This window comes from Mastacembelus armatus, chromosome 8 (assembly GCF_900324485.2).
Source record: "Mastacembelus armatus chromosome 8, fMasArm1.2, whole genome shotgun sequence".
In the NCBI taxonomy this organism is placed as follows: domain Eukaryota; kingdom Metazoa; phylum Chordata; class Actinopteri; order Synbranchiformes; family Mastacembelidae; genus Mastacembelus; species Mastacembelus armatus.
This window is the reverse complement of record NC_046640.1, coordinates 10,815,836-10,828,660: the sequence shown is the minus strand read 5'-3', so window position 1 is coordinate 10,828,660 and position 12,825 is coordinate 10,815,836. Positions and strand designations below refer to the sequence as shown.

The 12,825-nt window shown below is 41.5% G+C and overlaps 1 protein-coding gene across 2 annotated transcripts; it reads right to left on the bottom strand.

Moving 5' to 3' along the window:
- Window positions 1-2,573: 2,573 nt before the first annotated feature.
- On the bottom strand, window positions 2,574-12,360 carry fbxl20 (F-box and leucine-rich repeat protein 20). Of its 2 annotated transcripts, XM_026325682.1 has the most exons (16): window positions 12,271-12,360; window positions 11,822-12,007; window positions 8,052-8,113; window positions 7,220-7,274; window positions 7,029-7,103; window positions 6,774-6,868; window positions 6,603-6,671; window positions 6,420-6,515; window positions 6,158-6,284; window positions 5,920-5,994; window positions 5,160-5,290; window positions 4,806-4,866; window positions 4,621-4,665; window positions 4,481-4,537; window positions 4,152-4,364; window positions 2,574-3,533 (listed from the first exon to the last, which is right to left on the bottom strand). In XM_026325682.1, the coding sequence occupies exons 2-16, from the start codon at window positions 11,861-11,863 to the stop codon at window positions 3,426-3,428; spliced, it is 1,311 nt and encodes a 436-aa protein (XP_026181467.1). In that variant the 5' UTR covers window positions 11,864-12,007; window positions 12,271-12,360; the 3' UTR covers window positions 2,574-3,425. The 2 variants fall into 2 exon arrangements, with proteins under 2 accessions (XP_026181467.1, XP_026181466.1); XM_026325681.2 differs by lacking the exon at window positions 12,271-12,360 and having other exon boundaries at window positions 11,822-12,145.
- Window positions 12,361-12,825: the final 465 nt, after the last annotated feature.

Genomic DNA, 12,825 nt, shown 5'->3' with positions numbered 1-12,825 from the left:
TTTCCAAGTTCAAGTTATAAAACAACATATTCTAGCTTGGGAACTTGTCGCTTAGCTCCTAATTAAAACAACTAAACCCTTTAGACTGAAAATGTGATTTCATCTTGAAACCTGCAACCAGCCCAGAGCTGAATCAGAGCAGCAGAGCAATCAATGCAACTGGCTCAACGCTGCCCTCTGCTGCTGTAATAATTAAGGACACGTTCAACACCAGAGAGAAAATTAGACAAGTCTTAATAATATAGGTATATATTTATTCATACATACATATTCATTTATATCAGTTAATTGTAAAAAAACAAAACAAAACAAAAAAAAAAAAACAAAGAAAAAAGAAATAAGGGAAAAGATTTACAGTAATTTTTATGAACTACAGTCATTGTCAAAATTGTTTTTGAAATTTCTTAGGTGTCTGCCTGCCATGAACGCACACACAGTCACCTCTTGCCCTGTCTTTATCCTCAAATTTACTCCAGTGTTTGGGAGCAAACGGGCGTGAAACAAACTTCTGTGTAAACTGGTGGTAAATCTGACAGGAGGACACGGGGGCGTTCGATACTGTTAGGAAAAATAAAAACGGTGTTTCACTTCGTAGAGTGCGTAGTGTATTTTGTACAATGAAAAGACTGGTTTATCTCTTTTGTACAACTGAAACCATCATGAGTAGGTTGAGTATTATTACCTGTAATCCATTCAAAGTGTTTGCCTCGAAAGCACATTGTTAACTGCACTGATGACTTAACTGGTGCTGCATTCAGTGCACGAATAGGGCAAGCAGGTGTTACATCCAGGCTTATGGCCTAAATCCTACAACTGTTCCTTTTTCCTTGAGTTAACTACCTTTTCCCTGGAGCACAGAGACAGATTACACCAGATACCTCCGCCATTTTGTCGTTTCCTAATCCCCCATAAACCCCCATTCAAAAAAAAAAAAAAAAAATCTAACTGATTAAACAGGATTCAGGATCTTGCATTATCCCAGCTCCTGTAGCTGTCTCTCAAATCATAAAGTGATTATCATCATTCAGTGCTTTGCCTGTCGGTTTACATTTTAAACAGGGATATTTGAGATTGACCAATATCTGTGATGTATTTGGGCAGGGTGCATTATGGGAGTGGGGCACTTAGAAAAGAAAGGCATTAAATTTAAAGGAGAGGAAAGCACACTAATGGAGAAAAACCTTTCTGCTAAAGCGGCACACAACGCCTGAATAACCATCCGAAGGGCTTCTCTTTGATGGAACAACCTACATCGTATATACATCTCAGCACAAACTTCCTCAACTCACATTTATTACTATTTCACTTGTGACAGCACTTCCCCTGGACAAAGGCTGCACTCTGGACATTTAGTGACAATAAACTTAATAAAAACACAAACTCCATCAGACCAAAACTGAGGACTGGATGAGGGCTCAAACTCAACTTTGAGACACTGAACTCATGACTTCAAACATGAAACAGGCGCAATCCAAACCACACCAAAACAGAAAGAGAAATGCAAAGAGAAAAGTAGGGATCCAGGACACATTTATAAAAATGAAACGTGAACAAAAGAGACTCAGAATAAAGCAGGTGTGAGAGCAGGAGAAGATAACTCATGAGCTTTAACACTTCATAGAATGGGGGACTCCAGTCCATTATAGTCCTCCGCTGTGACAAAAATCATTCCAGCGTATCTGTCAGCAGGCTAGAACTGCATGCTCAAGATTCGGTAAACTTCCTCTTACAGTGACTCCACTAGTCTGATCTGGTTTTCAACTCCGGCAGCATCACTGGTCCCAGACAGACAGAGCAGGTCAAAGTGACAAGGTGTAACATGTCGTCACCCCTCCCCCCGCAAGGTCTCAGAGGGCCCGAGGAATTGCCGATGCCACCCTGATGTTGGGCACGTCCATTTGATCATGGTCCACCAGTTCTTCGTCATCAGAAATCCTCACCGACGTGAAAACAAAGAGCAACTCAAATGAACCCAAACTAACTGAAAGTAGGTGTACTTTTGATTGTTTTCAGTTGGCTTTTTCTTTCCATTGTCCTGGTCTGACAGCATGAATTGATGTAGTGATGTCTTTTATTTGTCTTTAACTTTTCTGTTGTTGACATGAGCATTCACAGGCCCGCGTCAGTTCCTTCTGTCAACGCTTCTACTCATGCACATCTGTACTTAAACAAGGATGCCTGAACTTCGCCGTAGCTCCCTCAGAAAAGACCCGTCGACGGCAATCACTGCCCCATCTCACGTCATCATCTGGCGTTTTACTGGCTTTGACTCTCGGACGCCGTCAGACCTCGCATATTTACAGTAAGATTTTAAAAAACTAGAGGTGTTACATGCAACATTTGGCATTTTCTCAAGTCCCCACTTGTGAGAATTAATGAGTGTCCATTTTTAGAAAAATAATAAATTTTGTCTTTTTTTTTTCTTCCTTCAGTATATTGAAGCTTCTGATTGAAATGGAGAGACAGAGAGAGGTGAGGGTACAGGTATAGCAAGCTCACTGTATGCATGTAAGTCGAGATTTGTAGTGGTGTGGATTATTAGCAAAATGCCAGTCTTAAACTCTGAGATGGTCTTTTTTTTTTTTTTTTTTTTTTTTTTTAAAGTGTCTCTTCGTTGCTTTACTGTAAGTGCAAATAGTTGCAAGTATGCTTTTTTTTTCTTTTTTTTTTTTAAAAATCACAAAACAAGCTTTCTGCTGCTTTATATGTGTATGTATGGGGAGCTATTAGCAGTTACCTGGTTGTGTTGCTGCCCCTTTTTGAAATTAACAGCCTGCAGATCAAAGCTAACACGGGTCTTGTCACAAGTGCAGTTCCCATCTAGAGATGTCTGTTAAGTGATCTTTAATAATGAGGGACAGGTGAAATGGGATCTCTGAGCCTATTTAATATTCTTTTTAAAAAAGATGTCACTGTAATCTGTCTCCAAGTGCTAAATAAATAAGAGTCAGGCTACTTGAAAATACAGGACAGGAGTTTTGATGTGGAGATCTTATCATGTAATTCTTTAAACAGCTCTTTCCTACTTCATTTGACGAAGAGTCCCTTAACAGCAGTGATCACATTAATTTTACGTAACACTCTTTGTAACACTGGTTTGCTTGTTGAACGCAGCCCAGTAGTGTTCTGACTTCTAAGAGTTAATTTGTGTGTGTCTGTGCAGGTCTGCATATCCGCTTGTGTAAAAGGCATGTTTGTGTGTGACAGGGAGATTCAGGAATGTTTTTTGGGAAAGTTACCCAAGACCCTGTAGCGATGTTTGGCTCTCTCCCTCTCTCTGCAGCTCCAAAGGGGGGGGGGGGGGGGGGCACATCAGCGTGTACTCTATGACAGGGGGCCATGAGGAGGACAGCAGGTCAGGGGTCAAGTGATGGGGAGCGTGTACGAGGGACATGGGGACAGGGAAGGGGGTTGTTGTCTTTACATCATAGCAGGACACAGCAGCGGCAAAACCTCTGACGGCTGCCCCCCACAGAGGGAGGCGGAGTGACGGGAGCAAAGTATGCATGCACTTTGATGTTAGGCAGATGGGTCTGTGGTGAAAAAGAGAAGAAAATATGTTAACAGTCCATACAAATGCTTGGAAAGCTGCACAAAGTAGCTTTAGGCATCAGCGACCACAGTTTCTTTGTCCATAAACCACATCATGTGCCAGTAAATGCACATTTTTACCAATCCAGCCACAATATGACAGATTTATATGAAAATAAAAGACATGAATTCCAATAATGATGAGTACAGCTTGATCTGGACAGTGTTCACTCGTTGCTCTCAAGGGGACAGTTTGTGTTTCACACTTGAGTTTGGAATAATCACCTCGTGTGGGTGGAGAAGTGACTCAGACTGAGTGTAGTTTGGACAAAAATATATATATATATATATAAATATATATAAAAATAAATCATCTATAAATTGTAAGAGGTTAAAGGAGGGTCCCTGTTGATACCTGATTCAGGGTAGCTAGAAAATTAGAAGAGTGCTAAGAGTGTCGAGCTTTATACCAGCATTTAAACTGCTTGAGCTAAAACTTTTGCATTTGTGACATTTATAAGAAAATGACATATGTTAAAGAAATTCACAAAGTGGGTGCTAACAATACTTTCTGCATGTGAATCATTGTTTACTCACTGCTCTTAGCTCACACAACTCACCCTTAATCTCTTAATACCGGCGCGGGTGATCTGCTGGCAGTCATATAGCTCAATGCGATCCAGACTATGGCAGCTCTTCAGGTGCTCCAGTGAGGCGTCTGTGATCAGGGGGCAGTTGTCCAGCTCGATCACCTCCAGACGGTCGTGAGCACAGGGGCCGCTGCCGAGGTGTCTGATGCCATCATCAGTGATCAGCTCACAGTGTGACAGACTCTACAGGAACATTGTGGTACCACCACAAGAGCACTATTACTCAACTGTCTGTTAAAACAAGAAGCTTGTAAACGCGAAAGGAGCAAAATATGCTCAAATCGCAGCCACCCACTCACCAGGACTTGCAAACGAGGGCAGTGGATGGACAACTGGATCAGTGTGCCATCTGTGATCTGATTCAAAGGCGTAAAGCAACAAATGTCAGACTACATAACACACTAATAGCAATGGTATTTAGCAAGCACCTTTTACTCACCTGTACACATTCTTCTAAATCCATTTTCTCAAGCTCATGACAATTCTACAGCAGAGAAAGAGACACAAACAAAGATTTGAGATAAGATTATTGGATTAAAAAAAAAAAAAAGTAAATATTTGAATCCAGAATCAAAGAGTATGGTCCTCGTGTGTGTGCAACCAAGCTACAGATACCACACTCACCCTTGCTAATGTAGTGAAACCCACATCTGTAAGCTGAGAGCAACGAGCCACTTCTAATATTCTGAAAGGAAAAACAAGAGGAGCAGAGAGTAGCACAACAGCAGCATCACCTACAGTCTGCCACTCTCTGAGTTCATGCATCCAGTGGATGGTTAGAATTTGCAGGGCGGGGTGGTGGAGACCATCTCAAAATGATGTGTATGTACTACTGCATATAGTAGTGCTGCCTGGGTTACTGCAGAAAGGCCCATTTATGCACCAATGGTTTCCAGTTTTTAATCTTTTCAGTCATATTTTTTAAGAGCATGCCATTTTTCATACTTTAGGACAGGGTGTGTGGGTGTGTAAATTTACCTGAGACGGGGGCAGTTCTGTCCCAGTGCATGCAGGATTGCGTCTGTAATATTGGCACAACCCGAAACACACAAAGATTGAAGGCGATGACAACCCCGGCAAATTGTGATGAGGCCCTCATCTGTGATCTGCTGCTCACAGAAGGAGAAAATATGTGTTTGTGTGTCATCGCTCACTTAAATCCACATCTACTCGGTAACCAGAACAACCTTTGTGCTCACTGATAGCTGGGTTTTTACATACAGTATTTCTTACACATATTCATGTACAACCTCAACACTTATCATTTACCCTGCATTGTCTGGTCTGAGGACACCAAACAGAGGAAGACATGGTGAAAAAGAGCCAGGGAAAAACTAGCAAGACACAAAAGCAGACTAACAAAGAGGAGGAACAACTGAGACGAGATGAAATGAGGAGGACATCTTGAGGTTTAGATGAGCACAATTGAACTTTTGAAGAAAGGTATAGCCAGGGAAAGGAATAGGGATTGCTTGCTTAGCTTTCACAGACTATTACTGGTAGGACATCCACAGTAAACTCCAGGCTGAAGAGCACAACATGTACTCTGTGCCTATCAGCATAGCCACAGGTGAAGAAGACTCAGTGGTCTACTTTCTATTTAGGGGTGTGATACCTTCTTTTCAGAGAGGCATCCTATTTCAAGATGATAAAATGTGGGTATGGAAAATCTTTGACATTGTTGAAAAACTTGGATGATTAGCTGAAATCATCTACTATCCATGGTAACTGTACTTACTGAGCATGTTTGCAGGTTGAGTGTGACCAGCTCTGGACAGTGAGCCCCAATATGCTTCAGAGCCTCATCTTCCAGCTGTGGAAGAGAGTGACAGTAAAACTACAGCAGTCATCTGGTTTCAAACTACACCTTCATAATAAGATCGCACTGCAACACCCCTCTACCACCATAAAGGATAGTTGACCATATCAAAGACAGGTAGGTACATAAGATATTGCATTGTGCCTCTGTACCATACCTGAGTGCAGCCCTTAAGGAAAAGACCCTTGAGTCCAGGACAGGAGCGCACCAGGGCCTGGATGCCATCCTTAGTGACCTGATCACACCAGGAGATGTTGAGCTGCTCCAGCAAAGGACAACCCTCACTAAGAGGAGTAAAAAGAAAAAAAGATTTGAGACAAGGACAGCTGAGAAGTCAATGTACCTTTTGCACAATATATGATACCCCCTACATGAATATTTAAATATGTTTAACACTACAGAGTGTTGACCTTACACACCTGAGAGCTTTGAGTGATAGGTTGGTGATTGAGGTACAAGAGGCCAGATCCAGGTGTTTCAGCTTTGGACAGAACTTACTGAGGCTATTACACGTGCTGCAGGAAAGAAAGACAAGGAGCATTTTAAAGGCAAAATTCCATTGTGATACATTACCAGGCTTGTTATGTGAACAGTGCACACACCTGTCAGTGATCTTGGTACAGCCATTTAAACTAAGCAGCTCAATGTTCCTGCAGTTTTGTGAGAAAGTCCTACAGGAAAAAAAAAACAAAAAAAAACAAACATTTATGTGATGATTTGAAGTTGCCTGTCTGGCAGAACTACAATGAAAGTTACATCCACACTAAACTTACCTCAGGGCACTATCACCAACACCCAGGCACCCTCGCAGGCTCAGCTTTCTAAGAAACCCCCCACATCGCTTTGAGATGTTCTCCACCACCCGGCCCTGCAAAATAAAAAAAAATAATAATAAAAAATTCTACTCAGCTTACGATATTTGCTTCTAAAATTTAAACTATTTATGGTTTGTGAGTGAAGTGTGAAGCGAAGAGTACAGAGAGAGCAAAGATCAAAGTTAGATGGATGCTCAGGTCAGACTCACTCACCTCAATGTCCCTCTGAAAGTCGAAGAGATCGATTCGTTGCCAATTGCTGCCATCCAAGGCCAGAACGTTCCAAGACTGAGACCAGGGATACAAAAACAGATATTTAGGGTTTTTTAGGTTACATGAAACCTGACGCTGACAAACACACAGTCACGCACACACGCGTACACACATTGTGAACACAGACTCACCCGTGAGACCTGGGCACAGCGACAGAGTGTCACCACATCCAGAAAGGAGAAGATTCTGGAAGACAGACAGGGGCGGTTTAGAGACCCTGATCCCCGCTGCCAGAAGCTTCCTCTTTACACTAGACTCTGCCCTCAGCTCAACCCTGCGTCTGCTTCCACTCACAGCACAGTGGTGTGAGTAAACCAGCTAATATTGTCTTTGACTGTCAGCAGGATAGATGTGTTTACTCAAAGTGGGGTGCTGGCGAGAAGGAATGCTTCAGAGAACAGAGCAGAGAACTTACTACAGGACCCATTAATGCAGCAAAAACTGTATTAGTGTTGAAGCAGGGATGCAGTGGGTCCCAACACAGCCTGTCTGCCTCACAAATCAGGGCGCTGCACCTGCCCAAGCAGCACAGAGTCAGCAGCCACAGCACAGACAGTTTGGCTGGTCGAGGCCGAGGCTTGAGTTATGGCCTTCATTTACTGTTTGCTCAGGGGCTTTTAGATTATTTTTTGTTTTGTTTTGGACAGAAATCAATTTAAATGTTTTATAGCCTTGAGTGTTTGTTTGTAATTACTGTTGCATTGAGGGTGCAAAGAAGAATGGGAGATGAGGGGAAATTTGCATACTAGAAGTTGTATTAGTTGCAATATTTGCTAAAGGGTAAGTGAGCATACAGTACATTGCTGTGAAATTCACAGCATATGTGTGTGTGGTTCAGTTGTGCTGATCAAGAGCGAAGGCAGGGAGGTGAGTGTGGAGTATGCAACATGCCATTTTCACTTGCAAAAAAAAAAAAAAAAAAAAAACGCTGCAGAGTTTTAAGTGCTTCCAAATGTCACTCACCGTAGCAACAGCTCCTTAGGCAGCTTCTTATTGATGACTGCCTCGTCACTGTTTGTGAACATCTGAAAGGGGACAGAGAAAAATATTACTTGTGTTTTAACGTGGCTTGGGCCTTCTACGTCCGCTCACTTCACTCAAGGACAGCCCCAGCACATAAGCAAGGATAAATGATAGTAATATCGGCTGTGATAGATTCAATGTCAAGCCTTAGTAAACAAAGAATATGGCAGAGGTTAAGACAGCACAGGAGATGGGATTTTGTGTTATTAAAGAAGAAATAGCTATATAGGGCTCTATACTGTCGACTACAAAACCATGATGGCCTCTGCCTTCATTTTATCTTTCAACATGCATATTATTTTCTCACTTTTCTTCTGCATTGTGTGCACTTGTGTGTGAGTTTGCACCAGTGACCACATCTACATGCACTGAAAACATACACTGAAATTAGTCACAGCATATCTTTTGTGATTTTCAGACAAATGGCTCCAGCATCTGCAAACAGCTAATTGATTTCCACTCAAATAATTGCATACTGTGTGAGCACAAATACTAGCCCATAATCCACAGAAAAAGCCTCAGTAAACAAAGAGACAATGAATTAGCATTTATTAAGACCCAGCTACTTAGATACACAAATACACTCACTGATGACTGCAAGGGAAGTCATAATTTGTGGGAAATGCAAGATGTTGAGACAATGACAATTGGGAGCATCTACTCAGTCACGAGGCGAATGAAGCAACATCTGGCCCAATCCATTTTCCTCCATAGATTTAGAAAGATAAATCTAAACCAGGGACAAGGTAATTGTGGGGTGTGGGATTTGGTGTGTAAATAAAAAGTGCAGGAAGCCATGTTATTTACAAGAGCCAAACATCTGTGACAAGATCAACAAGGAATTTGAGTCTTTGCTTCACTTCCTTACAGGTACAAATATGAAGCACCCCTAATCCAAAAATAAATGAAATGTTTACAGATTGTGTTTAAACAAACAAACAATAAAAAAAAAATCTCAGGTTTTAGCAGATTGTACTGCGTGTCATTTTGGTTCTGGGTGTGTATCCTAAAACCACATTTGGAGCAGTTTCAGATTTTGAGGGACTTACACACACAAACATATTTATGATCTTCCCAAAAATCAAACCGACAGATGTGCCTGTTAAAATCAACAACTGGAACTTTGAAAATCCAGTCAGCTCCAAATCAAAGCACACACACATGTGGAGTCTATACCAGTACAGATGTGTAAAATTTCGAGGGACTACAAAAGCACAGACCCATTTGGATTTGGGGCAAACTGACCCCTGACAGCTCACCTTCTACGGTGCTGCTTTCTGGTTAAATAATCCAGAGCCATTTCCAAAGAACCAGACCCATGTGGTTAATGCTGCATGAATGTGAGCATTATGTTTTCTCCACTGGTTAGCTATGGTCAGTGATGCAGGCCTGGCGCAGGGTAAAAAGCTTTGTGAGCTGTAACCTGCAGCTATGAATTATTACAGAGCAAAACCAAATGTGATAGTTTCAGACAAACATTTTTTGGGCCGTTTTGCAGAAAAACTCCACCCATGGGTTAATTAGTCTCACACTTGATGAACACTAAGTTCCATGCCTTCCACGGATACAGTTAAGTACCAAGAAATATGTGAAATAAACATATAGTTTTGTAGTTTTTACTTTCAACTGCTCTGAAATCAGTATACCTATTACAATCAATGTAGCGTTAATGTCAATCACAGTAGTCATTATTTTTAATATCCTTCTTAATTGTGAAATGAACTGGGGGAAAGAATTAACCATCTACTTTTGAGAGTGCTGTAGCCTTTTGTTAGGGGCTTGTGTACAATAGATCAGCTTCTACTGCATAGTAAAGTCACAGAGCATAACACCAAATGCCTGGCAATGCCTTTCAAAGTAAAACTCTTTCTGGCAGATTATGTAGCATTGGATTTTGACCACTCAGTTTAGGACATGCAACAATGCAACACTAGAGCTACTGAAGCTATGACTATTGGTCATTGTGATAAAATACAATTTTGCATAATTTGTTTGAAATCTTCAAAATCTTAGAGAATGGTTTACCATGAGATTTCTTAATAGTCTTACAGCACAAAGACCCATATATATTAGAAACACCATGGGTCTAAAAAAAAAAAAAAAAAAAAAAAAACTATCATTTGACTTACTGCATGTATGTGTTTTTTTTTGGCAAACAACATGTTTGCGCTGTGTAAATCAATGTGTTTGCCAGACATTGTTAGCTTGGCATTGTTCCTGACTAGGTTTATATATATTCTTCCAAAAAGGGTAGAATAAAATACCTTTTTTGACATTTTTAGTACAAAAAATTGACCTTGCATCCCTGGGAAACTGAAAAAACATAAGTATATAAAAATAAATATTGATCAATAGAAAAACAATTTTTTTGACAAACAAACTATTCTCAATATGTATAGATAAAAATGTAGAAAATAATATAAAATTATAGAGAGAGAGAGAGAGAGAGAATATATATATATAGAATTAATATTAATATTAATATATATATATAGAATTATGCTATTAGAGTAAACTAGGCATATTTCATGGTCTTAAAATGTTTTTGTGACTTAGGAAATTGTGTCGTGAAGAGCGCTGTTGGTTTTTAAATATCTTTAAAATGTGCCAATATGCACAAAAAAGTCCTCTTTCACTATACAATTTTAAAGCACGACCGATGACGGTTCACCTTTACTCTGAAAGGTACCGTCACATCACTTCCGGTCTTGTGCTGTCCTCAGTCCGGTTAACTTGACAGAGCGGCTCCACCGCAGCTGTCGGGCCAGAAGGTAACGGCCTGAATCTACCGAGTCGTCAGCTGTTGCACCGTTAAAAATAAATAAAACCACACACAAATCCCACGCTCGCTGGGGATTAAGAATAACGCCACGTACACAGGCCAATGTCATGGACCGGACACATATCATTTGTGCGCAAGTTTCCACCAAAATACTCCGCTATAGGCTGCGACACAAAGTTCATGGTAAATGCTACAGAGCAACACCGTCGATTCACTGTGTGTGCGTTTTGTGTGTGTGTGTGTGTGCAAGTGGCCTTTGTGCTGTCACTGTAGGTTATTGTGTGTGTGTGTTACGCTGTGACAGCTCGGGCCTGTTTGTTTATAGTGTCGTGCTAATGCGGGGTGCATGTAGCAGTCACAACCCGAGGCCCCCACAACCGCAGCGGCCATGCACACACACAACACTCCGGCTCGCCAGAGAGCCCTGCAAAACTCGCACAACAAAAAAATCACAACCCACGCAGATATGAGGACAGTAATAAAACAACCACAGCTTAGTAAAGAGAAGACAACAAAACGGTGTTGAACTAAATATGTTATTGTGTGAGAGCTGTCCGCGGCGTGCTCCGGGTATAGCCTCATTGTCTTTGTTTTGACGGAGCAAAGGGAAAACGAGGACAACATTTCAGGACCATTAGAAAAAAAACCACTCAATGTATCGATGAACAGCACGACAGGTTTAGCGGAAAACAGCGACTCTAAGCGAAATGACATTGGCAGGCCTCGGCTACACGTTGTCTGAACAAAACAACAGCGTTTGACCCAATCCAAACTATTTGACTGCGGAAGCTGCATCAACAGCTTCACCATAAGCGTAGTTTTGCAGTAAATACAGCGACCGTCATCACGTAGGCCCTTATCCTGGCGTTTATAAAAGCTACCTGAATGTATGTCACTGACTGTCAGTCAGTATCGAGGGCCAACTCACCTCAAACCGGCTCCGTGAAACGCCGTTTACCTCCTTCCCCATGTCGGACGCTGGTTATACCGACTCAATGAATCCGGTGTGGGCGCAGTAAAATGCAGATACGGGCCCCCTCTTCCTGCCGATTCCCCTCCACGTCTATCATGCTACCGTCCTCTCGGTAGCTCCTGGGCTGTGATGTCGTTCGCCCTGCAGCACAAACGACAACACCTCTAGTTTCTGATAAAATAAAATAAAAATATGTGCTGTACAGGCAGCAGTCTGAGCCAGGTCTCTTATCTGCTCCTCCTCCTCCTCCCCCTATATAGTTTTTTCCATCCATCCACACAATAGCCCGACAGGAATAGGATCTGGCAGCTTAAAACGGAGCTGGTACTGTGTATTATTTTCTACGTTACTTAGAAATCATACATAATAATAATGAAATTGTATTATCAAAACAGTGAAACCACCTCTAGGCCGAATTATTAGCTGGTCCTCTGTTGAAAACTTGGCAGTGCGGACCCAGTATGAGCTCAGGAGCAAAGCTGAATAGCAGACTGATGTGTCCAGCTTTTAGCAGCAATGACAAATAGCAAATATCTAAAGTGCATGTCTAATAGGCTGTGAGTAATTTCCACATAAGGGCCCTGTCGTTGAAGTGTGGGCAGCGTTCGTGATTTCTTTCATAATAATATTTGTATAGCCCAATATGATGACCACGTTATATCAAACATTAACCATTTAAACATCTTTACACTTTAGTTTCTGTCACATTTATCGTCCTCAAGCATAGATTGTAACTTTGTTGTTGCTAAAACGCAACTTCCTTGTTTGTCGCTGACCACGCCCCGGCTAGACTCTGGAGCCAATCAGCATCCACGTAAAGCCCTCGTCATATTGCGTCGTGGTCGTCAGGATCCACAGACTGTTTATTATCATATTTGTTTTATATAGGTCTGTGATGGACACACGCTTGACAATACTTCAATATTATCTCCAAACTCAGGTTAAAACTATAGAGAGAT

Coding starts and splice junctions, on each gene's coding strand:
- fbxl20 (XM_026325682.1), bottom strand. CDS start 11,863: ATGGGGAAGGAGGTAAACGGCGTTTCACGGAGCCGGTTTGAG. Junction 7,275..8,051: donor CCTAAGGAGCTGTTGCTACG/GTGAGTGACATT, acceptor TCTGTCTTCCAG/AATCTTCTCCTTTCTGGATG. Junction 4,666..4,805: donor GTTTCACTACATTAGCAAGG/GTGAGTGTGGTA, acceptor TCTCTGCTGTAG/AATTGTCATGAGCTTGAGAA.